Here is a 24,999-nt window from a genome sequence, read left to right as displayed (position 1 = left end):
CTGCAAACACCTGCTGGTCGATGCAGCACCTCCTGCTCTGGCCTCCTACTCAGACCCCAGCAGACTCAGCCACACACAGCTTCCCTATGCACCTTGCAGCCACTGCTGCACCAGGACAACCTCACCTCCCCCAAAATGGCTAAAGTGGGTGTGCACTGAGGCTACTTACTGGAGTGGTCCCTGCCTGAGGGTTCAGGGTGGACATGGCCAGGGTTGGTACTGCAGTGGGCACGCTGCTGACCTTTGCCTCCCGGGCTGTGCTGACGCTCACCTCATCCTCCTCTGTTGTTGTTGCTGCAGATCCCTGGAAACAAGGACATCACAAAAGACCATGTCAATGTGCCCGGAGCCCCAGGGAACACACCCATGGCTGGAGAGAAGAGACCGCCCGAGCCCTCCTGAACCTGTATCTGTGCAACTTCTTCCAATGTCTCTGACTTCACCCTCGTTCCAGGCCAGCCCAGAGTTGCAGAACTCAGGGACAGGAGTAAATGCCCAGGCACCTCTGTCTTAGGAGGTCACTGTCTCCTGAGTCAGCCCCGCTCCCCAGTGCTGGATGTGGCTGCCTAGACACGGGAGCCTCCTGAGGCCTCCACTAAGTTGCCATCAGCACATCCGGACAATGTCTTTTCCTGTGGCAGTGTCTCACAGATGTGCCAGTGGCATCTCTGTCCTCCTCAGCCTTGTCCAGTCCTGACACTCCTTTCCCTCTTTCCTTGTGTCGTGGGAACTGTCCTCAGGACCCTAGCCAACGTGAGTCCCTCTTGCAGTGGCCCCTCCAGGGTGGCAGCCCAGTGGGCTCCACCAGGCGCTGAGGCTGTGTGCCATGCTCACCCACTACCATGGCCAGCAGCGCTTGCTGAGACTGGGGGAGTTTCCTGCGAAGGAGGGGATGGGAAAAGAGTATGCGCCACTCTTCCCGAGGACCCTCCTTGCTCCACCTCTGCATTTGCCCTCTAAAACCAGTAGCTTCAGAAAGGAGGGCTGAGTACTTCAGTGGTGCTGCAGCCTACCCAGCTGTAAGTCACCCCTAATAAACTTGTGTGCATGCCGGGCTAGACTTAGAGTCTCAGTTGTTCATTAGACGGTCAATGCCCTCTCCATTCGGAGGCAGCCATTTCTTTCATATCTCTCCATTAATTCATGCAACCCTGTGACCCACATCACCCTGGGCAAGGAACAGGCAGATTCTCTGAAGGTTGCACAGCAAGTGGAGAAAATGGAAACAGAGCAACTTAGGCTACAATATCACCAAAGGGACTGTGTTTTATCTCTGTTTTCTAAAGTTGTGTTTTTTTCTTTCTTCAAAAAAGTAGTTCCATTGTATGCTAAACAAATAAACCAAAGTCAGCTAGATTTCCTTGCTGCAGGGCCCCTAGGAGCCTATAAAAAAGGGAAGACAGAGTGAACTATTTCCCAAACTTATTTGACTTCAGAGCCCTTTCTTCACAGAATGTATCAAATCCTTGTAGACTTATAAAACAAAACAAAACAAACAAACAAAGACAAGCCAGTTGGAAGATACCAAATGAGATTTTCTTTGACTCAGGTCAGCTAAAGCCCTAAATACAAGTATAATTTCATAGGCATCAGGTAACTCCCACTGGGTGAAAGTGGCCAGGCCCCTCAGGGGGCCTGCTAAGAGGCCCTAATGACAGCAGTTCTACTTGCCTCAGCCCATCCCCTACCTGCAGACCATGTAAGAAAAGGTACAGAATGTACTGTGGGGTTGACTGACAGGAGGGGAAGAATTCTTTTGGACAGAACTTTCATAGTGTCCCCCATCCCACTACAAGCCATTTGGTGAGTGGGACATGCATTCAGAATGTGGGAGACATAGGGACTGGTATGTGAATATTTTCAGGGGAAGAAGGGGGCAAAGGAGAAAGAGGGGGCATCCAGATCCAGGGGAAGGGAGGGGAGAGGTGAGGAAGTTATTACAAGGAAGCGTCACTGGCTTTATTTTCGCACACCACCATGTCCAGCATTGCAAAAGCTACTTTTGCAGGTGTAAAAGCCAACTATAGAACAATAGCATGGACACACCTGCCGTTGATAGGTTTCTGTCTCAGAAGCACTGAGAGGACTGGGGAGACCGTATTCCTTACGATGGATCTGGAGGGAGGTGGCTACCACAGCAAGGAAGAGGATTCATCACTAGGCAGGTATGAGCACAGGCTGAGGCTGTGGTTCTTTCACCACTCCTTGTGTATCCCTGGAGCCCTTGACTCTTGCCTCTGCCCTACCATGATAGACAGTAGTCTTGACGACTTTCAATCAAACCCTTATGGTTCTCTCCAGTGCCCATCAAAATCTACCATCCAGTACGAAATAAACAAAGAAGTTCACTACTGACTTATCAAATGCAATTTACCACTCGTTTACCTGTTCTTCAGCAGCACCAAGGGACATCCTGTCTCCTGAGCCAAGGTCAGCAACGGCATCACCATCCAAAGTGTGAACTCGCTCCAGTGTGTCATTGAGGATTTCGCCGGACCCTACAGGAAGCAGGTATTCTGTAATTAACTACGGTTTTCAGTCTTGGAAAAGAATGAGCTAGCTCTTCACCCACTAGCTTGGAAAGATGTTTGTAATACGGTAACACAGAATTAAGAGGGGAAACACCAAGTTGCAGGATAATATAGTAAGGGAGTAGGTCTTGGTGGTTTCCACCAGTGACTCTGGCACCTTCTGCTTGCCTGGAATCCTGCCTTGCCACTTACCAGGAATACATCTGTGTCAGCTCCTATGCCTCAAGTTACTCATCTGCAAACAGGGGATCATAATAATTTCTACCTTTTAAGGCTGTTCTGAGGAGGATAAATTAACGCACGAAAGGCATTGAGGATAGTTCTGGGCATACAGTAAGCAAAAGATAGTGTCAGTGTGGTTCTATATTTGTAAAACAGAAAAATATTATATGGGTATACACATTTTATCATTATACATAATTAGTCTACAACATATTCGTGGTCTATAATAATTATATAATATATAGTAAGTATGGACATGAGTCTATATATTTATACACACACTTAGCTAAGCCACAGTGCTCAATATTGGTTTCTTGTGCTTGCTTCGGCATCACATATAATACTACTGTTTTTTTGCAGGATAGGAAAGGAAGGAGAGAAGGAAACTATTATTTTTTTATTCATATGACTATGTGTTGACTGAATTGCTGCCCCACACACATATTTCCTTGCAATTAAAAAAATGAAAAAAATGGAAATAAAATATTTGTAGATAGGGGAGGAGGGGTGAGGGGAGGGCAGGGATAAGGGGAAAAAATGAGAATCAAGACCCGTCATGTAAAGGTACAAGATCCCAATGATGAATGTAACTGGACTGTATACCTAAAATGTACCAATAAACTCAATGAGAAAAAATAAACAAAACAAAGCAAAACAAAAACAAACAAACAAAAAACAAATGGAGTCCAAAAGCCAGGAAAAAGAAATTATATTAAAATGAATGTATGCCTGTGAGGGCTGGGCTGGCCAAGCTTGTCACACGCGCGTTCTTTCCATTTTCCTGCTAGTCTGTTCCTTCTTACAAGAACCATCCCACCACCAGGCTTGAGGGGGTAAAGCCAGGAGGAGAACCTCATGGTTTTAGCCTCTTCGCTATCAACCTCCGGCCTGCGTCCTGCTCTGTGGCCACATTAACACCTTCTTAGTTATTAACCCTATTCTGCACAGGAGGAATAAGGTTCCACAGAGAGTGGCTGGGAAGCTAGACAGGTCTGTCTCAATGTAAAGGTAAGATCCCAATGATGAATGTAACTGGACTGTATACCTAAAATGTACCAATAAACTCAATGAGAAAAAATAAACAAAACAAAGCAAAACAAAAACAAACAAACAAAAAACAAATGGAGTCCAAAAGCCAGGAAAAAGAAATTATATTAAAATGAATGTATGCCTGTGAGGGCTGGGCTGGCCAAGCTTGTCACACGCGCGTTCTTTCCATTTTCCTGCTAGTCTGTTCCTTCTTACAAGAACCATCCCACCACCAGGCTTGAGGGGGTAAAGCCAGGAGGAGAACCTCATGGTTTTAGCCTCTTCGCTATCAACCTCCGGCCTGCGTCCTGCTCTGTGGCCACATTAACACCTTCTTAGTTATTAACCCTATTCTGCACAGGAGGAATAAGGTTCCACAGAGAGTGGCTGGGAAGCTAGACAGGTCTGTCTCCATGTCAGACGCTATCCACAGACGCTGCCCTCACGCCGACCCCACCGCCCCGACAACGTAGGAGGTCATGGTGAACTCTCCTCTGGAGCACAAAACTCCGGCCTCTACCGCACGTTTGCGTGCTCCCCGCTCTGAGCACCAGGGGGTGCTGTGCAGACAGCCAGCGGGCCCCCAGCCCCGAGACCTGACACCAAAAGGAGTGTTTGAGCGGTATCAAGGAAGCCTAAAATACAAATACTGGGGCGTTTCCCTTAGCCAGGAGCAGCCTTGGGGCACAGGTTCTCTCTCCCCACATCTTGGCTGTCTACCTAACAAGAAGAAAGGGGATGTATCAGCCAGCTCCCGTGGACTCCCTCGGGCGCATTGTGGGCGGATAGATAGAGTAAGGCTGATGCCAGCACAGGACAGCTACTCTCTCTTGGGACTATGAAAGACCCTCCCTTTCAGAGATCCCAAGTTTGCCCAGGAGATCAGAATTTGGGATTCACAAACCACTGCTAGGATCTGAGCGGACTGAGGGGACCACAGCCCATTCAATCTGTTCCCCACTGAGGAACGAGGGCTTGGCTGTTAACACTCACAGCTCTGGGTTAAGGAACCCAAGGCTTTGGAATGCTTACTGCTTCCCCCGGGCTCAGGGCAAAGGCTTCCATCCAAACCATCCAGGTCTCCTGCCCAGCAGGCTTTCCAAAGCCACACTTTCACTCCTTGGTTTCGTGGCAGCTTTATTAAACTATTACTCATTTGTTTCTACTCTCCTAACCCATCTCTTACCCATAGACATCCCAAGTTTAACTCTCATGATAATATTCATTAATTGATGGCATCAGCAAAAAGAAAAATGATAATTATTGTAAAAGACTTGTAAAATATAGAAGTTCAATAAAGACAATTAAAACCTCCCATAATCCTTCCATCCAGAGATAAGTTCTTATAACATTTTGTTGAATAGTAGTTCTAATATGTAAATGTATCAAATATATATATACATTGCTCTACATAGCTAATATAGAAACAGACATAGACATAAATAACATATTCAAAATGAGGATCATGGCACACAGAGTTTTGAACTCTGCTTTTCTGCTGGAATAAACCATGAGTATGTCTCTGAGCCATTAAGCCTCCACATCACCAGGATGTGGGCTGGTGGATGTATGAGTAACACAGTTTGCTCAACTAACCCCTACTATGGCCATTTTGAGTTATTGTTGCTACTAGGAAAGGGGCTGGTAGGAAGGACCTTAGTCCTACATCTCAGAGCTCTGGAACTGGCTGCAACTATGGTCTGAAACAACCACCCTCCGGAAAAAGGCAGAAGATGCCGATGACCTCACACCTTGGGTACACATTAAGCTTCTGTGTGGGGAACCGTACCTGATCTCTGGGCTTCACCGGTGTTCCTCTGCAGGGTTGAAAGAACACTAGGCAGGTGCCAGAGCCCTGGACAAGGAGCCAGGAGGCCTGCTGTCCTCCCAGGGCCTGCCTTTGACCTGCTGGATGGACAGAGCAGTCTCTGTTCATCTCTGGCCATCAGTTAGCTGGCTTGATTCTCTGTGAGTCAGAGAGGGTTTTGGAGTCAGGCCAAGGCTCTAGCCCATGTGGTTGTGGGTACACCACTCAACCTTCCCAAATGTTGGTTTCTTCAACCCATAAAATAGTAGCTCATAATGTCAATTGAGGTGTGCTGTCAGGATTGGAGAGGAAGGATGCAAACACTTGGCACACAGTAAGCATTCAATAAACAGCATAATTATTATAAGCTATTCTGTTAAACCCCAGAAGAGGAGGAGGCTGGGGGTTAAAAGCTGAGGTATCTGAGATCAGATGCTAGTTCTACCATTTCCAGGATGTGTAGTCTTGGCTGGATGACTTTTCTGTGATTCAATTTTCCCATCCTGTGTATAAGGCGAGGACGATTATCATTCCTTCCTTGAAGAAGGAAGGGAAGGTTAAATAAGAGGCTATATGTTACAGGTGCAATTCAGGCTGAACATACAGTAGTCACTCAGCAAGAGGCCACCACCCAGGACTGTGCCTCAGGACTTGCCTCGCTCAGGGCTGTTGTGTTGGCTGATGCTTAAGTTGGTTTCTGGGGTCCCTTCTGGTACAGGTTCACCAGAGAGCTCCATGTCCTCCGGGGGAGAGGTTGAGGTTGGAGGTATGTTCATGGGTTCAACTTTTGCTTCTTTAGGCTGCAGGGAGGAAAAATAAGACCCAGAGGATTTACTTAGAAGTAAAAGCAAAAAAATTTTTTTTCTCATTGGAGAAATTAATGTATCCACAGAATGCCAAGTAAACCCAGAAGAAAGCCCACACCACTGTCCCTGGATATTGCTGCATCTCCCAGGCCAGAAAGAGGTGCACACTACAGGTAGTCTATCCCATTCCATTTAAAAGGAAACTGATTATCTCAGCCAAAGGCCTCTGAGCACAGGGACCACATTTCTGTGACCCCAGAATCCCAGGTGAGCACAGAGGTGAGGGAATGAATGAATGAACATTCTTATAAATGCCATATAAAACCAATCCTACTGGTGCACTGGTGGTGACGGTCCATGGGAGAGAAAGATGTGTGCAGGTTCCTTCCAAGGAAACACCAGCCCTGTCCAGCCACCCAATGTCCTAACCAACCTTACCAGCTAGGGAAAAACCAACAAAACCCCAGCAGCTGGAAATATGACAATCAGAGATCCAGGCAGAAACCCTGATGCAGGTTCTAAACTTTCTGGACACCCCCAGACCCCAGGAGCAGCTTGTGAGACCAAGGTTTGTCAGCACTCAAATGGTCTCATCACTCTCTAAACCTGAAGTTGCCAGAGACTGGGTGGGGATGTTTGAGTAAAAGGATCCAATGTTAGGCTTGTGGTGTGAATAAGAAGCAAACCTCTGCCTTGTTAAGATACTAAGATTTCAGAGTTAATTTGTTACCAGAGAATCGTTTATCTATCCTTATAACAGAAGGCTATGTCCTCCTTGTCAGAATCTAGAACACAGAGATTCTTAGAGTCCCATAATTTAGGATTTACTGGCTCAGTTCTTAGACTTGGGTCAAATCCAGCTCTCTACTTATTAGCTAAGTTATGTGGGGGCAAGTCCTATAATCTCACAGAGCTCTGGCTTCCTCCTCAGTACAATGGGAACAATAATAAATATTCCAGGGTAGAAATGCTCAGCACACATTTATTTTTAGTACTCAAATATTCCATATGCATCTCTGAAAAAGTTATAAGTGGAGATGAACGGAAATAGAAAACAATCACTTTGAACATCAACACTTAGAGAAAATCACCATTGAATGCACTGTACTGTGAAGTCTCCAGGGTGGAGAAGGGAGGGATGGCAGCAGGAGCCCGGCCTGGATGAGTGGGCAGTTTCTGAAAACAAATGAGGTCAGGGCATGACACCCTGGGTGCGGCAAAAACTAAGGTCTGGAGGAAGAGGGCCACAGAGTGAAGAGGGGCTAGGTCACTGGTGAGACAGGCCCGAAGAAAGAGAGGAGGGACAGTGCTGTGAGGCGTTAGGCTGCTGAGCGGCTCGGCCCACTGTGGTCTCCGCAGCAGTGAGCAGGGGGAGCTGAAGTCCAGGCCAGGAGGAGGGTGGGTGCACTGAAGAAGCCCACGAGGCAGGAACTAGGTGAGGCTGGAGGCAGAGCAGGCACGTCTCAGACAGACTTCCCCATGCCTCACCTCGGGGCAGGTGGGTAAGGAACCCTGCCCTAGAGGGTGCTTCTCCCCTTGCGTGGAGAAGGCACATCGCCACAGTTACCTGAATGTGCCAAGGGAGCCCGGGAAAACCTGTCTCTGGCCTGGAGTGAGGCCACTGGTGGCCAGAGACAGAGCTACTTCCAAAGGCATCTGGGTGTTGGGATGGGCAAGGCTGCGGGAGCACAGGAGGACACTGCAGTGGCACTCAGTGACACCAGTGACTCCAGCCTGTCCATCAAAAAGCTTCTTTGGCAAATCCTAGACACTCCACCTGGCCCCTGATCCAGGGCAGAACATACTTCTCGTATGCTGACCCTCTGTGGGGAGACTGAGGGGCCCAGGCACATGACTGGTGTCTTTCAGGGTAACATGCATGGGGAACCATTGTTTCCTAGGACGAAGCAAAACATGTGGAATCTAGGACTTAAGACTGTTGAAGTTATCAAAAGAGTGTGATTTTCTGAGCCCACACTCCTCTTCACGTGGTCAGATGTGCTGACTTCACACACACGTGCTGCAGCCCTGCTCTGTGCTAAACCCTGGAGGTAAGGTGTAGCCCCTGCACTCCCAGACCGCAAGAGAGCACAGACCAGACACAAATAACGGTGACTTAATATGACACACGGAAGGACAGAGGTGAGAGCCAAAGCGGACAGAGCTGGGCAGGAGTGGGCTCTGAGGAGGACATGATTCCAACTGGGTCCAGAGGGTGGGGAGGCATCTGCTAGGCAGGAGTCGGGGAGGGTGACTGTAGGCCAAGGAAACCACAGGTGTCAAGACATGGAAGATAGCATGGAGAAAGCCCCAGCTGGGGTGCCGGAAAGCTTGAAGGTTCAGGGGTGTTGGAATGGACACCCTGGCAATCATCTGGGGCATTTCTTTAATGCAGAATCTCGGGCCTCACTCCAGACCTACTGAACATCCAGATCAGCAGCCCAGGCAAGAATCTTTGAGAAAAAAGCCCCCCACCCCATAGGCACAGGTGACTAGGAGGCATGACCAGGGCTGAGACCCATTCTAGTTCTACATAAGATAGAATTTTCCAGAAAGGCAAAGAAGCCCTCACCCTAAATGGAGAAGAGAGCAAAAAAGGGCTGATTTTTAACTCCCAGCCCCACAGAAAGTCCCTGGTTCATTTTACTGGTGGTAGCTCAAGTCTTGGAGGGTCGCAGGAAGAAAATGTTCAGGATGGGGAAGTGAGATTCTTCCCCACAAAGAAGCCAGACAGAGCAGGGAGGGGACTGTCTGAGATGAAGAGGGAAATTCCCCATCCTCGGTGGGTGGCTGCCAAAGAGAGCCACGAAGCTCTTCCAAGGGACGACAGAGGGGGAAGTCCCCAGCTCAAGTGGTGTGACTGACAGCACTCTTGATCTGGAGCCCAGGACCTGGCACTGCCACCTCTGGGCTGGACGGCCAGGAGCCAAGTGCTCATTGCTCTTCCCCTCTGAAGTAGGTGGCAAGAGGGGGCTCAAGAGGAAAGAAGCTTCGGCACTGGGCCCTGCACTGAGTCCAGCCCTGAGCTTGGCTTAATCCTCACAAAGCTGATCACTCGGTAGTCACCACAGTGAGAGCAGTTGCCCAGAGCTGTTGGGCCAGGAACAGTCCAAAGGTTTTGCATGAGTGCATTCATCTGCGTCTCATGCTAACCCCATGAAGCAGGTACCCTCCACTGTAACAGGGAGAAGCTGAGACTTAGAGAAGTTGCCACCTGCAGAAGGGCAACAGCTAGTGAGTGGGACCCACACCTGTGGGACTCTGATCTGCACCAGTTCTCTTAGGAACCACTCAGCAAAGTGGGGCTTGGGAATCTGAGAAAAAAGTAAGAAAGTGTGTGGGGTACCCCAGAGGACCCCAAAGGGATTAATTACCTCTAGTGTGCACCTCTTTCTGGCCTGGGGGATGTGGCGATGGCCACAGACACAGGCTTTCTTCTTAGTTTATTTAGCATTTTGTGGATAAATTAATTTCTCCAATGAAGTCACCCATCAGATCACCCACCAACTTCTCTTTTTTACTTCTTCAGGCTGTCTAGGGATTCACTGCATACCCCTTCTGGTTGACACCTCCCCCAAATCTGTCTGGTGAGAGGGGGCCACTTGGAAACCTGGTCAGACCGGGGTTGAGTCCCTGTCACCCAAGGTCTATGAGTCATAGCCTCTGCCTTCTCTCCATCGGCCTCCTTTCTTTTATCAGAGGTGAGTTCAGAGTGATCCAGGCCATCTCAGGGGATTAGCTGCTGCTCTCTGTGCTCAGTGTTGCTCCTGTGAAAAATGGGGTTCCTCACCGTCCCCAGGCTGACTCGGGGCTTTTGAAGGCACTTCCTCAGCTTAATCACAGTGTCCAGGAGGTAGGTGCGCACACTCCGAAAGGAGGGCTGCCTTCCCTGGGGGTCCCTGGTGTAAAGGGGAGCTCTAGGAGTGAGAGCTCCAACTTTGCCTTTGGAGCTACAGCCCCAAGGAAATGTAGCAATGGCCATTGTCTGGGGCCCCTTCCTTGGTCTCAGGCATTGGGCTGAGACTCATCCCTACACTGCCTCATCTAACTCTCCAGCACCCCTGTGAAATATGTCTATTATTATTACCGTTCTGTAGAAGAAAAGTTGAAGTTCAGAGAGGTTGAGTAAGTTATCCAAGGCCACAGAGCTAGAAAGCCATGGAGCATAACGTGTGTCTTGGGGCAGCGCTCTTGTGGCTGTGTGCACAGGGTCCTGGGTAAATGGTACACCAGCTCACCGAGGGAGCTTGCAAATGCCCACTGGCCAGAACCCACTTAACCCCCCCGCAGAAGATCCAATGATTAGGCTCCTACTGGAACACAGAAACTTCAGACCTGGGGCCCTGGACACTGGCCCCGAGCAGCTGACCCAGCCAGTACTCACAGGAGCTTTAGTGTAAGTGACAGCCTCTAGGATCTCAGCGACAGTGTCGGTCTCCTGAAGTCCGCTGGCCTCTCCTGATGCCTGTGCAGAGACAAACCATGCCCCATGCCGGGCAGAGACACAGGTTACAGAGGGACTGGGGCAACAGGGACCTCAATGAACCTACAGGGAGGCTCTGCTCCTACAGCAGAACTGTATGTGCGTACGTGTGTGTGTGTGTGTGTGTGTGTGTGTGTGTGTGTGTGTGAGTGAGAGAGAGAGAGAGAGAGAGAGAGAGAGAGAGAGACGCTTCCACGCTTTGCAAGGCTGTCACTGGAATACACATTGGGAACCATTACATCCTGAGACATCCTGCTGTTGCCTGATCTTTATAACCGGCCCCTAGAGGCAGCCAAGTCACTTGCCTGCTATGAGTTTTGCAGCCAGTCCCTGGTTCTTGGGTTCCTGAGTTATTAAGAGAGAGAGAGAGAGAGAGGCTTCCACGCTTTGCAAGGCTGTCACTGGAATACACATTGGGAACCATTACATCCTGAGACATCCTGCTGTTGCCTGATCTTTATAACCGGCCCCTAGAGGCAGCCAAGTCACTTGCCTGCTATGAGTTTTGCAGCCAGTCCCTGGTTCTTGGGTTCCTGAGTTATTTCTACTTCTTCAGTACTAATGGCAGTGCAGAAATGAGTGACTGACAAGCTGCCCTTCAGCCATTTTCCTGCCAATGCCAGGCCAGGTCACAGGCTCAAGGAGCACAGATGCTCCTACAGAACCAAGCCTACCTCTGGGGGAACTGACTGCATTTTAAAATAACACTAAATTAATGAAATCAACCAAGGATTTGTTTTGGGGGTGACGCCACCCGAAGAACAACAGGGAAATGCCACCCTCTGCTAGCTTCCAGCTTTGGAAACATGCTCTCCTGTCGGCCTGGATGGCTTTCCAGACAGGACTTGCCCGAAGCTCCTCCTGCTTCCTCTTTTCCGCTCCCTGGCCTACTGAGTGTGAGCTGGGTGTGAGGACCTTCTGGAGTTTCAGTCCTTCACCCCTGTCCCTGCATTTGGGTCAGTGTGCGCCAGTAGCTAGAGGAAAGGGGCAGTTTCCAGCTTATCCCTTTATCTCCAGCATCCACCCAGGGCTGTCACCCACCAGCCACTCAGTGAATCCTGGTGGGAAGGAAGGAGGAAGGGAGCCAGCCATCTTTTTCCCAGCCCACCCCTCCCCCAGTTTAGGCACTGATTCACTTGCCAGGCATAAAACTAACCTAAATTTAGTTTCGTTTTTATAGGAATTTACACCCAGAATAGCTTAGAGTTCTAACTCTGATTTTAGAATTCTGACACCCTTCTTGGCAGGAATGCTGGAAACCAGGCCATTGACTGCCACAGAAGAGCTTAACACCTTATAAGACACACAACCCCTACACCCAAGAGAGGGCTGAAGCTCTTTAAAAAAAAAGGGAAAAAAAGCCAAAAGCCCAAAATAGGCCCGAGGCAGCACTGGCCAAAATGAGAGGGTTGACAGACTCCATGACGTGGGGGAGGAAGAATTGCCCGGCACCCAGCCCTTCCCTGGCTGGTGACTGCTGGGGCTACAGGGCCACCGTGAAGGGGCAGAGTGCTCACCGACGACTCCTGGGCTTCACACAGCTCTTCCGGAACCCTGGGGTCAGCATGGATGGTCAGCTGCTGTATGGACCCCTGGGGAAAAGCAGAAGGAAGAGGAGCCCTGGGTTACATGTCTGCAGTGCACACGCCAGGGGACAAGGGAGCATTTGTGTGACAGAGAGCCAGGGGAAGGACAGGTGGGAGACTGCGCTGCCTGCCGCTGTGACAGGAGAGCCACTCCACCTGTTGGCCCCCTCCCTGTTCTGGGGAATCCCTGTGGAGCACTGTGATAGGAGCCCCCTTCTGTGGGAAGGTCCTTGCACAGCTCTGTGCCAGTGGCCACAGCAGCCTCCTCAATGTCCCCAGGGCCCACCTGGTCAGCAGCTGGTGCTGAAACATGCACGGCTCCCTCTCCCAGAGAGTGAGCGTCTTGTCCCAAGGAGAGCTGTGGCAGCCACTCCCACCAATTCCCAAGATACCAAAGGGAGCCGGTAAAATTACCACTGGACTCGAGGTCCTAAACATGCTCCAGTGCCTTCCACTGCTCTGCAGATAAACACACACTCTGCCCCACAGCGCTGCCTCGTTCACCAATGAGGACTGCAGTAAACTCATGTGCTGACTGACCAAAACACCTACGGGAACTTGGCAATTTTCTGTGGAACAGCCTATTCCTGAAAGCCCATTCAGATAATGAATCAGTTTTCTGATGTTTTGTTTCAGGGCACATTGTTCAAAAGAAGAGAGAAAAGCTACCTCCCACCCCAGTATTCTAGATTTGTCTACCTCAGTGGAAATTACTTAAGTGGGTGACACTGCGAAAAGAGGAAGCTTCGGGCAAGTCCTGTCTGGAAAGCCTTCCAGGCTGACAGGAGAGCATGGTTACCCATATCCAAAGAGAAAATCATTTTGGGACATAATTAACCTTACTCTTTCTAAATCACAGCCTAAACTGAAAATGTTTTCACATATCTTACTTGACTCTGTGAGTCCATAGGGTAAGTTTTCTTATCTTTGTGTACAGAGAGGATCAGAGAACCCAGTACTGTCTAAAATCATCAGGCTAAGTTAAAAATGGAGCACTGGAATGGAGGTTTTGAGTTCCAGTCACAGTGCTTGTCCCCCTATAACAAACATGCTCTTTTAAGGATATCAGAATAAAATAATAGCAATCATAATTGCTGGGATTTAGTGGACTTGAACTCACAGTGAATTTGTCCAGCCCTGTGGCACCTGCACTGCCCACGAAGATCCCTGTGCTGGGCTCGAAAGCCAAAGGCTGGGAGGACCGCTGGAAGAGGACATGGCTGTGCTCCTCACAATCCACGAGCAGGGTCACTTCCTCCCCCTGGATGATCAAGGCAAAGTGATTCCATTTGTTGGTCATCACCGGCACCGTGAAAACAGCAGCTTCGTGGGACACATGAGAGCCAGGCTCCGTGTAGTACAGGATGACCTGTTGGCGGCCATCCTCCACACCCGAGAGCCGCAGGCCCAGGTAAATGACCTTCTGGAAGGCATCGGTAATGGCAAAAAGCACCCCGCCTTGGGCACTGCTGGGCTTGGCCAGGACACTGACGGCGAAGTCCCTGAAGAAGGTGGGCGGGATGAGGGTCCTAGCTGGGCGGCCTATGTTGGCGCCAGGTCCAAAGCTGTAAGCTGGGAAGCCATTATAGCCAGTGACAAAGGACACGGAGGAGGGCAGCGGGACGCCGATGAGCTGTGTGAGGTCCAGATGGCCTTGGGAGGCTGAGTCTGCGGCTGAGTCTGAGGGAGAGAGAGGACAAGCTTCAGACACGGAGGCTACCCAGTGTCTAAATGGAGACTCACGAGGGAAATGGCATCTCTCAGGAACCTACTGAAACTGCAGCTTCTAAATTGCTGTCTTCAAACTTTTTTGGCAAAAAACCTCAATGTGAAACTCATTTACATTGCAATGCAATATGCACGTGTGTAGATAAATATGTATCTGTAACGCTGAAACAAATGTGTCACAAAACACCATATTGACTTTTAATACCCAGCAAGCCCTCAGCTATTTTCCCTTGCATTTAATTATCATTTTTTTCTTTTACTGTATTAAATGCATGATGGAATGACCTACTGAATTGATTTCATTACCCACTAATGGATCATGATCCACAGCTTGGAAAATATTTACAAATCATTCCTGGAATAATCCTAGAATATATAATGCTCCCCTCTTAAGTTGGAGATTTCTTTCCCTACTATAAAACCAGATAGAGCTGTTTTTAATGAGGTCTACTGTCTACACCTCTGAGTGTAGAGCAAAACAATTTGCAGGGACAAAATAAAATGTTCTCAGACCTCAGGAAAACTGAAATTTGTATCACTGTCAAAACCCTTCTTCATCCCTGTCCTCCTCCTCCTCCTCCTCCTCGTTGCTACTTTTCCAAACTTTTCACATACTTTAGCTCACCGAGTCCTCTCAGCCCTATGAGGTTAGGTACTGTTATTCCCATTTTACTCTGGAGAAAACCGAGGCTTAGAGAGGTTGACAAGGTAAGGTCAGTGCAGGATTCAGACCATGGCCTCTGCCACCAGAGTCTGTACTCTTACCACTCCTCTGTGAGAGAACTGTTAGTTCCCCATTACAGTGGCCTGAAAAGGACTCTAGGCAGAGTCCCCAGCAAAAGGCTGCAGGCTAGCTGGTAGTGACGCACACATACTGCTGAGCTGATGTCCAGGGTACCAGCAGTGAGATAGGAAGGCGGGTCCCAGGAAGGACCAGATGAGTCCTGAGCAGCCAGGACACTGGACGCACGAGTATCATGAGAAATTTTGTTCATACAAAATAGTATAAAGAATAATATGAGGCACTTGAAATGGTTGAAATAGAAAATTTTATGTGTATTTTATCACAATAACACAAGTAGCCCACCGGGTTGTTGTGAGATTTAAATGAGATAATATGAGGTGCTAAGACCTGGAAATGCTCAGAAAATGTCAGTTATTATTGCCCTCATTTTTGTCCTTCTCCTCCTCCTCCTCCACCTCACTGTGAGAATTTCAGGTTTCAAAAGGAATCTCAGATCACCTGATAGGACCTCCACCTGAGAGGTCCAGGGTGATAGCGACTGGTCACCTAATGGCTACCAAGCCCTTGAAATATGGGTCTTTCTGAGTGAGATGTGTCATGAGTATAGAGTGAAAACTGGGCTTTCAAAGACTTAATTGGGAAAAGCAATGTGAAACACCCCACTAATAATTTTTATATCAATTACATGTTAAAATGACTGGAAAATATTGGGTTAAATGTTATATTAAAATATTTGAAAGAATAATATGAGAAACAAGCATGTACCCCCACTCCACTTAAGAAAGAAAACACCCATCACCCAGGCTCTGTGAACTTTCTCCAGACTGTCTGTCCCTCTGCCCACACCCCATATAGCCACTTTTGGGACCTGGTGCTTATCCTTCCCATGCATGTGTTTATATGTTTACTAAACGACTCTATGTCTCCAAAAGAATATAAACCATTGTGCATGTTTCTAAACCTCAGAAATGTTGGTGTGATGCATGTATCCTTCTGGCTCTTGCTTTGTGGTTTTGTTTCACTCAACATTGTTTTTTAAAAAAAACTATCCTTGTAAACATACATGATTCTAGGCTTTTATTTTCACAATAGTACTCTATGGCATAAAAATGCTACAATGGGTTCATTCACTTTTCTGCTAATGGAGAGTGAATTTTCCATCACTGTTACCAACAGAATTGCTATGAACTTCCCTATATTCATCTTATTTGTGCAGGTAATAATGCCACCTTGTGCTTACCTTATGCAGGCAATCCCACCACCTAGAGGTAGATTATCTGTCAGGTGATATGGGATGTGCACACCTGCCACTGCACTGAATGCTACTAGACTGATCTCCAAAGAGCTGGGCCGTTGTACACACCCATTAGCAGCATTTAGGGGACACAGGGAAGCGCCATTGGGGAGAGGTTTGACTACAGTGATAATGTTCATTAAACTACGTGACATTCCAATGAAGCATTTACTGTGCTACTCCTTATAACACATTTCACGGAAAACATTTCAAAACAACTGGAAAACAATTACTCTATCCTCCTTACAAAAGCAAATCTGTACATGTTGGTGCCCTGATTAGAAGCCCTCTATGGCTATTCAGGACCCCTGGGGTCAGGGATGACAGGGCAGCTACCACCCGGCTTGAGAGGCCCTTTATGGTCTGGAGCTGTCACATTCTTTACCACCAACATGCCTGACACAGTCCCTGGCTGGCCCTATGCTGCCTCAGGTCTTCCCACATTACTAGGAATGCTTTCCCTTCTGGTGTCACCCCACCCTATCCCAGGTATTCTGCATGAATAACTCCTGCTAATCGTTCAAGACTCAGTCCAAGCCTCATCTCCCTGGAAGTCCTTTGCTCCGCCTCCCATACCCAAACCCTCTTCTCTTTGGGGAAGCATTCGAAGCTCCCTGGATGCACAGTGGAGTTCTCCATCATAGTCCCCAGCACACCAAATGTCTGCTGGGTCACTCATTTCTCTCTCTGTGGGACAGTGAGAGCATGGTTCCGCCATTCATCTCTGTGTTCCCAGCATCCAGCCAGTGCCGATGAATGAGTGACTGAAGAACAAACTAAGGAATGGACAGGTGGAGGGATGGATGTATGAATGACCAAAGTCCAATCCTTTCCGTTCACAAAACACTAACTAAAGCTAATAGAGGGAATACCTATAGGCTCCAAACTCAAATTTGATTTTCAATTGAATGCAAATTGCATTAAAATAGAAATTAACTTTAAGTAATTTGGGTTTAACACTCAAACCTCAGAAAATATGTTAAAACACTTATAAATCTGGTTAAATCTGACCATATGGAAATAAAGTTCTGCCTAGCAAAATTTTAAATATATAATTCCAATAATGTCAAATAAAAACCAAAAGCTGAGAAATATATATATATATATTTATATTTATATAACCACAGACAACAAAATCATTTCCCTAATATGCAAAGCAAATGCATAAGCAAGAAAACAAATCAACAGAAAAATGGGCAAAGAATTGGAAATTCTATCCACAGAAATAAAAACATCTCATACATATATGAAAAAGATTTGATCCTACCCTTAATGAGAAAAATACAAGTCAAAATTACAAAGTGATACTATTTTCCCTGTATGACTGACAAAGGTCAGAATGTTGGATAATATGCTGTGTTGGCAAAAGATCAAGACAATATGAAGCCTTCTTATGAACTGCTAGTGGGAGCATAAATTAGTATGGCACTGTGGGAGGTAATCTGATATTTATCAAAATTCAAATGCACATGTGCTCTTTGATCTCACAGTTATATTTCCATAATTTTAAATAAAGTTACATAAGTGAAATATAGAGCATCATACTAGCACATTCATTACAGCATTGTTTAGAATCTACCTAAATCCTCACCCTTGGGAATGGTTAAGTAGTAAGTTATAACATATAAATACAATGAAATTCAGTGCAGCCTTCCACAAGCTGTGGTTATTTGTGTACTTATATGAAGTAATCAGCAAGGTACATTAAGTAAAAGCAAATCCCAGCACTTGGGGAGGCTGAAGCAGGAGGATCGTAAGTTTGAATCCTACCAAGGCAACTTGGTGAGACCCTGTTACAAAAAATAAGAAATAGAAAAGGCTGGGTATAAAGCTCAGTGGTAGAGCACCCCTGAATTTGGTCCCCAATACTACTACTACAAAAAAGCAAAAACAGAAAAAATAACAAAGTACAGAATAAACTGCTATCAGTTGGAAACATACATTCGTATATTAGATGCATAAATATGAAAAACACATTTAAATCTACAGTCATGCACTGTACAACATCTGGGCAGTGATGAACACATAGGTGAGAATGCTCCCGTAAGAGTATGCTGCCTAGTGACAAGATAGCTCTCCTGGTTTAAGCGCCCTCTGATGTCCTCACCATCATGAAATCAACCAGGGATGCACTTCTCAGAAATCATCCCATTATTCATTGACACATCACAGTTGGAACAGATTAGAATATCTCTAGAAGAATACACAAGAGACCGGGGAAGGGAGCTAGTGGCTGGGATAGAGGAGACTTTCTTTTCATTGGATACCTTCCTGTACTTTTTAAATATTATACCATGTAGCTGGGGATTTAATTCAGTGGTTCCGCTAGTACCAAAATAAAATAATATAAAATAAAATAAATTACACCATGCACCTGACATAAAATATAAAGACATTACATACTGGAAGACATTGACGCTTTGTATCTGCTCCTAGATGTATTTATTTATTTTTATGCAAATAATATTAGCTTTAATATGCAAGAAAAATAGGCAAAATTAGGTAATGATATATATATGGCTGAGATATATGCAGATATCTTGTCACAATATGAGAAACAACATGCTCATGTACAAGTTGTGTGAAAACAAATCAACTGTCAAAAACATGTTCCCAAGAATATTCTTCCTAATATAAAATATGGCAAATTAAAAAATATATTTTTTTACACATAATATAGAATATACACACCAAAAAATTAAAACAAAAGTAGTAGCAAAATCCTAATTAACAATTTAGTGGCCTATCCCTCCAAATTGTAAAGACTAAACAAAAACTACACAAATACTAACTCCACTTGAGAGTAAAAAATACATTTTAACCTACCATGCTTAATTAAGACATGCATTAAGCTCAAAGATACACAAAAACATGTCAACTCAATATTTTTATATTAAACACTACAGTTGTACATATTCAGATATTTTGGTGATTTACTGAAAAACAAATACTGCTTGTACTTTAGGATCTCTATCTGGGATTTTATTTTTGGAAATTTTATGGAGCTTTTTGTATTACTCCTACAGGAGTAATTGTATTACTCTACTACATAAGAAATTTTCAGAGGATTTTCAAAATGGGCTTACATATATAGTTTCTCCCCAGTGAGATTTTTCATGTATTTCACAATACATGTGTGTACTGAAAGCGTTCCCACATCGCTTATATACATATGGTTTCCCCCATTGTGTGTGTCTTTGGCAAACATCACAAATGCTGAAAGCCTTCCCGCATTGCTTACATGCATACAATTAATGCTGAGTGCAAGTTCTTTCATGTATTTTACAATAACCTTGTATTCTAAAAGCTTTTCCACATTGTTTACATACACAGGGTTTCTCCTCAGTGTGATTTCTTTCATGTATTTTACAATAACCTTGTGTACTAAAAGCTTTCCCACATTGCTTACATACATAGGACTTCTCCCGTGTGAATTCTTTCACGTTATTTACAATGTTGATGCCTACTGAAAGCTTTACCACATTGCTTACATACCCAGGGTTTCTCCCCATTGTGATTTCTTTCATGGATCCAAACATCATTAGGTATGCTGGAGGCTTTCAAATTTTTCTTACATATAAAGTTCTCTCTAAGGTGAGTTCTTTCACTAAGTCCAAGTAGGATTTCCCACGCTGATCATATTCATAGGGTTTCTCTACAGTCTTTGTCCTTGCATGCTTCTGAAAGGACTGGAAATCACAGCTTCTTCCATGTTCGCTACATTTACGTAGTTTCTCTTCCAATCCTAAGTACTCGTATGTCTTCATTCCAGTGTGAGCTATAATGGGCACATTTAGTGACAAATGTCCAATCGGCTTTCAGCTGGTTTTAAACCAGCTTGTTACATCTCCACTTTAGCACCTGGAGTCCAAAAGAGTATTTCTTCATATTGATTCCAAACTTTATTTTGATAGCATTTCTCTACCTCTTCATTTCTTAGATTTCTCCAGTGACTTTTGTACTCTTCTTCAATTTCCTGGTTATCCCAGGCTCTTCCTATAGCAGCCATGTTCCTGAAAGTTTCCCTCATCACATCTCTGAAGAGCTTCTTTTGAGATGGATTCAGCAAAACCCACTCCTCTGTGGTGAAGTTCACAGCCACATCCTCAAAGGTCACTGCCTCCACTGTGTGGCTTCAGGTTCTCCCAGGTCCTTCCCATGCAGCATGCAGCCAACAGAAGTCACAGAAGCCACCTAGCAAGCTGGGTGGGCTCTCAGCAATGTCGTCTCCTGGAAATTTTAGAACATGTAATTCTGCTTGCCACTGTGCACAATCTTTGTTGTCCTATCCCAGCCTCAGTATTAGCAGAGTACCTGGGTGCCCGAGCCTCCTTTCGAAATGAGTCTTAGTACCCCCAGCTCTCTTCCTCCTGTATTAGTGGTCAGTCTTCAGCAGGATTTTTTGCTCCTTCCCCAGTAGAGGTAGTAAGTAATAGTATCAAATTATTTCTACTGTCCTCCAAATGAAGGTATTTCTCTTCTACCCCCAACCTCCAAGAAATAAAGGGTTTTTGCATTTGTCATGGGATTAAGTGGGTTTACTATTTCTCTCTCAGAGCAGAGGGATTTGGCTTCTGCTTCTCCCCCAAAAGCAGCATCTGTGTTCTGGGAGACTATTTGCCGACCCTCCATCAATGGCTTAAGCCTTTTTTTTGTGGCAGAGTGGTCCAGGAAACAGGTGGGGTTTCGTGCCTGTCCACCTCAGCAGCAGCTGTCTGTGAATCTGTGCCTTCCAGGGGGCTCTTTTCAGCCTCCCGTTGTGTCCCCACTGTAACTTGTGAACACCTTGGAAGGGGCTCCTGTTCCACGGCTTCCTGGAGGCGCCGCTGCTCTGGGCTCCATCGTCTGGGGCGATGGTGCTGTCCGGGGCGATGGTGCTGTCCGAAAGCGCAAACTCGATGCGGGGGGGCCATCATGGAGTACTCGGCCTCACCAAGCAAACGCCAGGGCGGTGGGGACGGCACTGCTATGAGCCGTGCTGAGCGGGAGGGCTGCCTAGAAATTTAAATTCCTATGCATCTTGCTTTTCCTTGCTCAAAAATTACACATCTTGTGCACAAAGAAAATACAAAGACAGAAAAGAAAAAGCAAACATCCCACTGAATTCTTCTCTTCCCTTCACAATTTAAAGATTAAAAACAAAATCAAGCCGCAAATGTCCTGCTAAAGGTGCTGCTTCCCACTTCCTTTACTTCAGTGAGTAGTTTTCCTGCCAGCTCCGCTCTGTACTACTGAGGATGGGAGGGAAAGGCCCTTTGTGGTGGGGTATTCTGGGTTTGGGAGAATTCCTGCTTTCACCTCGGCAGGTGGGCTAGAAGCTCACATCTAGTGGCCTGCTCTCAAGTTTTGTCCCTGGAAGCTCAAGGGTCATGTTGGAGTTCTGGGGACACATGGGGAGGGACCAAGAGGGTTCCACTCTGAAGCCTATTTAAATCAGCCCAGGGCTGCCCAGGGCCAGTACATCTGGACTTCTACCTGGCAATTCTGGATGTCCCTGTTCCAAGGAGTCTGCTTTTTTAAAAAAATTATGAATCCATTCAACCACCTTGATTTTTAGACAAGAATACTGATAGGGAGAAAGATCCATGACCAGGAGACCAAGCCACGCCGCAGCAGTGCAGCAACAGAGCCAGGATAGACAGAGTCTCAGAATCATAAGTCCCCAGAGAGGGTCCCCTCCCATGACCCCTGGCTGCCCCCAGTCATTCCAGGTGCCGGTGATTGTTGGGCCAGCTGGAAAAAAGCCAAAGGCCCATCAGGAGAGGACAACATCCTCAGCTTTGGTCAGATAATGGTGAGAAGTACCAGTGCCTGATAAGTTGTAGTGATTGGCATGTGATTAGATTTAAAGGTATAAACTTAGCAAAACCCAAAGTCTCCAAAGTCTTTTTAACCTTTCTATCCTCGGATATGTGAGAGAGAAAAAGTATGCAGGTGCTAGCATGGCTCAGCCACGGAGGAAGCCAAGTTATGCATGTGAAGGAAGCCCAAGTCAGCCATCCCTGCTCCCAGCAAACCCTACTTCCCTCCACAGGCTCAGTCCCATGGTGTGATGCAGCGGGAACAACCTCTAACCTGGACTGACCCTTGCTTGGGGCCATGCTGGGCTGGCTGGCTCTTTTCTCCTTGGTTTCTAGCAGAAGGGCCACCTGCTCGGGCAGCCACTAGGGAGAGGAGGAGAAGCCCGAGAGCCAAGAGCAACAGGCAAAGCAGCATGGTCTGTGGACTGTCCTGGGATGGCTCTGTGATGGGAGGAAGGGCAAGGGTGGAGAGCACAGCTGGTGGGAAGATATCCTACCATCCTGGAGGGGTAAGACCTGGCGGGGCCAGGGCTTTCATGGAAATCTCCGATCCCAGGATCCGCAGAGGGGGCTCATTCATCACAGATTATAAAATACCTACCTCACAGGACAGCTGTGCAGCTTGAATAAAACCATACTCCTAGAACATTTAGCACACTGCTTAGGACAAGAGGGCTTCACAAATAATAGCTACCTTTCCTTTCAGTATTATCATGATCCTGCCATTTCCCCATATGAGTGTCTAACTGGAAAGCCCAAAGTACACTAAATGGGTTTCATTCTTTTACACTTCCAAATTTCCTCTGCTCAAGGAACTGCTTCATGCTTCCCAAGGCTCAGCTTCATCACCTCCTCCATGGAGTTTTCCTGCATTTGCCATTAGCTGGTCTGGGTCTCCTGCCCTACTCCATGGGGCATGCATGGGATATCACAGAGGTGTCGGACTTCACGTCTTGGGAGGCCCTTGAGTGTCAGAGCTGGGCCCCTCCCTCCCTGATCTGCCTGAGCCAGTGCTCAGGATGTGTTCCCTGACTGAGCTGAACCCCAGGCATGGAGTCAGGGGCCCTGGTGAGGGTCAATGAAATCCCATGTCCAACAGTGATCTCGTCATACACTCATTCACCAACTGGGCATCCCAGCTCCCTCCTGTCTCCCAGGGAGCTGCCTGGAGGCAGAGGGGACAATGAGAGACACCCAGGCAGGGAAAGGGGGACTCAAGTTCTAGTCCTGGCTCTGTCATTGACTCTCTCTGTGCTCTCAGGCAAATCCTTTTCTTTCTCTGGTCTCACCTGCACAGGGTTAGACAGATGGACTCCCAGAGCTGTACCCACTGTATTTCTATGTATGCTCACTGCCTTCAGACACCTCCAGCGCTCAGTCTTACCTCAGTCTTTCACTTCACTAACGCTTCATTTACAGTGGGCTTTTGTTTTTTCAACTTTTCCAATTCATGAATTTGTTAACACTTAACCCACATGTTGTATATTGTGTAGTGCCGGAGACATGACAACCCTGAAATGTGTGTTATCAAGAAGCTCACCATTTAGGCGAGTGTGAGCAGATATCCATTCATGTTACTCACAAGCTCCAAAGCCTTCCGTAGCTCCCCATGGCTTCAGCATCAAGTCAAAATTTCTTTCAAATTACCTTCTACTTCACCCCCCATTCCCCCCCTGTAACTTTGCCTTGACTCATGTCTTCCCTTCTATTGACATTACCCTTTTCCATCTTCTCACCGGCTGAATTTTTCCAGGGTGGCTCAGGAGCACCCCAACACACAGTAGCCCCTCTTCACCCCATAAACAAAGCCGCAGGTATCACTCCCTCCTCTACACACCCACCTAAGAGGCCCCTGAGCAGGAAGTGAACGACATGGCCTGAAGGAAAAGGGTCTGATAATCTCCCACGGGCCTGGCACCCCCTGGAACCTTCGGCTCCAACTCTCACCTCAGTTTCAGGATGCGCCCCTCCCCTGGGCACAGGGAAGAGACACCACACAGCTTTAGAGATGGACCAGACAGAGGAAACTCTGAGCAGCCACCGCAGGGTGCGACTTTCCTCCCTAGGGTCCAAGCCAGTTTCTATGGAAACCAGGGCCAAATCCTAGCGATGAAGAAATAAACATCACAGGGCTGTTTTCCTCCCACAGGGATTATGACTTGGCCAGAGGAGTGAAGAAAGGGACTCGTTTTTACTCCTCCACTATACCACTGCCTCTGGGGCATCTGGCGCCTCCCATTTCCATTCAGCCTCAGTTTCCCCTTCTGTACAATGTGCTAGGTCAACCTTTCCATCTGTGGGGTCCGGAAGCAGTGCCTGGGACTGGCTTGGGCTTTGGAGCCTTGCCTCCCTAAGGAACTGTATTTGGCCCTGCAAAACTCCGTCCCACAGATGACCATCTGGGACCTGAGCCCAGCGCTCGCGCTTGTAAGAATTTAAGGCCGGAGGAGACGAAGGCGCGTTCCTCTGGCTAAAGGTCAACCCAGGCTACCAAGTTCAGACCCAGCCGCCGGTGGAAGAGCTAGTATGTCCCGTTACCGAGCACGGCGGAGACCCCTAGCGGCCGCGTCAGCACCTACGCCTCTGCCAACGGCACCGAAACCTCGCTGCCGGGTTGGTGGGGAGCGGGGGTCACTGCACTTGCAGGGGACTGGAGGAATCAGGATCCCAATCACCGTCATGATCAGAGGTCTGGAAGGGACCCAAAAGAGCAGAGATGAGGCCATACAAGTGAGCTGTGGCCAAGCCAGGCCTCCCTCCCATCCATGTTCCTTCCCTACACCTATTGCTTGGGAAGGGTCATTTACACAGGGCTCCTCCTCCCACCCATGCCTAGCAAGGATCCTTCAAGAGAGGGATAGATGCAGGGTCCAAAAACCAGGGGCTGCAGCTGACGGGCTAAGGGTGTGTAGGGTAAGGTGGGGGTGACAGTTCTGGACCCATGCAGGGGTTTTGTTTTTTTTTTTT

At 47.3% G+C, this 24,999-nt stretch overlaps 1 protein-coding gene across 1 annotated transcript in view; it reads right to left on the bottom strand.

Annotated features, from left to right (window-relative positions):
• Positions 1-24,999, bottom strand: part of Col15a1 (collagen type XV alpha 1 chain) — a 104,055-nt gene that overhangs the window by 53,363 nt on the left and 25,693 nt on the right. Inside the window, exons 3-8 of the mRNA XM_010614381.1 lie at positions 13,585-14,144; positions 12,396-12,470; positions 10,780-10,860; positions 6,245-6,389; positions 2,386-2,498; positions 170-304 (exon numbers count right to left, since the gene is read on the bottom strand). Coding sequence (XP_010612683.1) covers positions 170-304; positions 2,386-2,498; positions 6,245-6,389; positions 10,780-10,860; positions 12,396-12,470; positions 13,585-14,144 — 1,109 coding nt within the window. The remainder of the gene's footprint in view (positions 1-169; positions 305-2,385; positions 2,499-6,244; positions 6,390-10,779; positions 10,861-12,395; positions 12,471-13,584; positions 14,145-24,999) is intronic.

The sequence above is a fragment of the Fukomys damarensis genome, unplaced genomic scaffold (assembly GCF_012274545.1).
Source record: "Fukomys damarensis isolate Sample0158 unplaced genomic scaffold, DMR_v1.0_HiC HiC_scaffold_36, whole genome shotgun sequence".
NCBI classification, from domain to species: Eukaryota; Metazoa; Chordata; class Mammalia; order Rodentia; family Bathyergidae; genus Fukomys; species Fukomys damarensis.
Note: the sequence above shows the minus strand (reverse complement) of the source record. Positions and strands in the feature narration are given on the sequence as shown.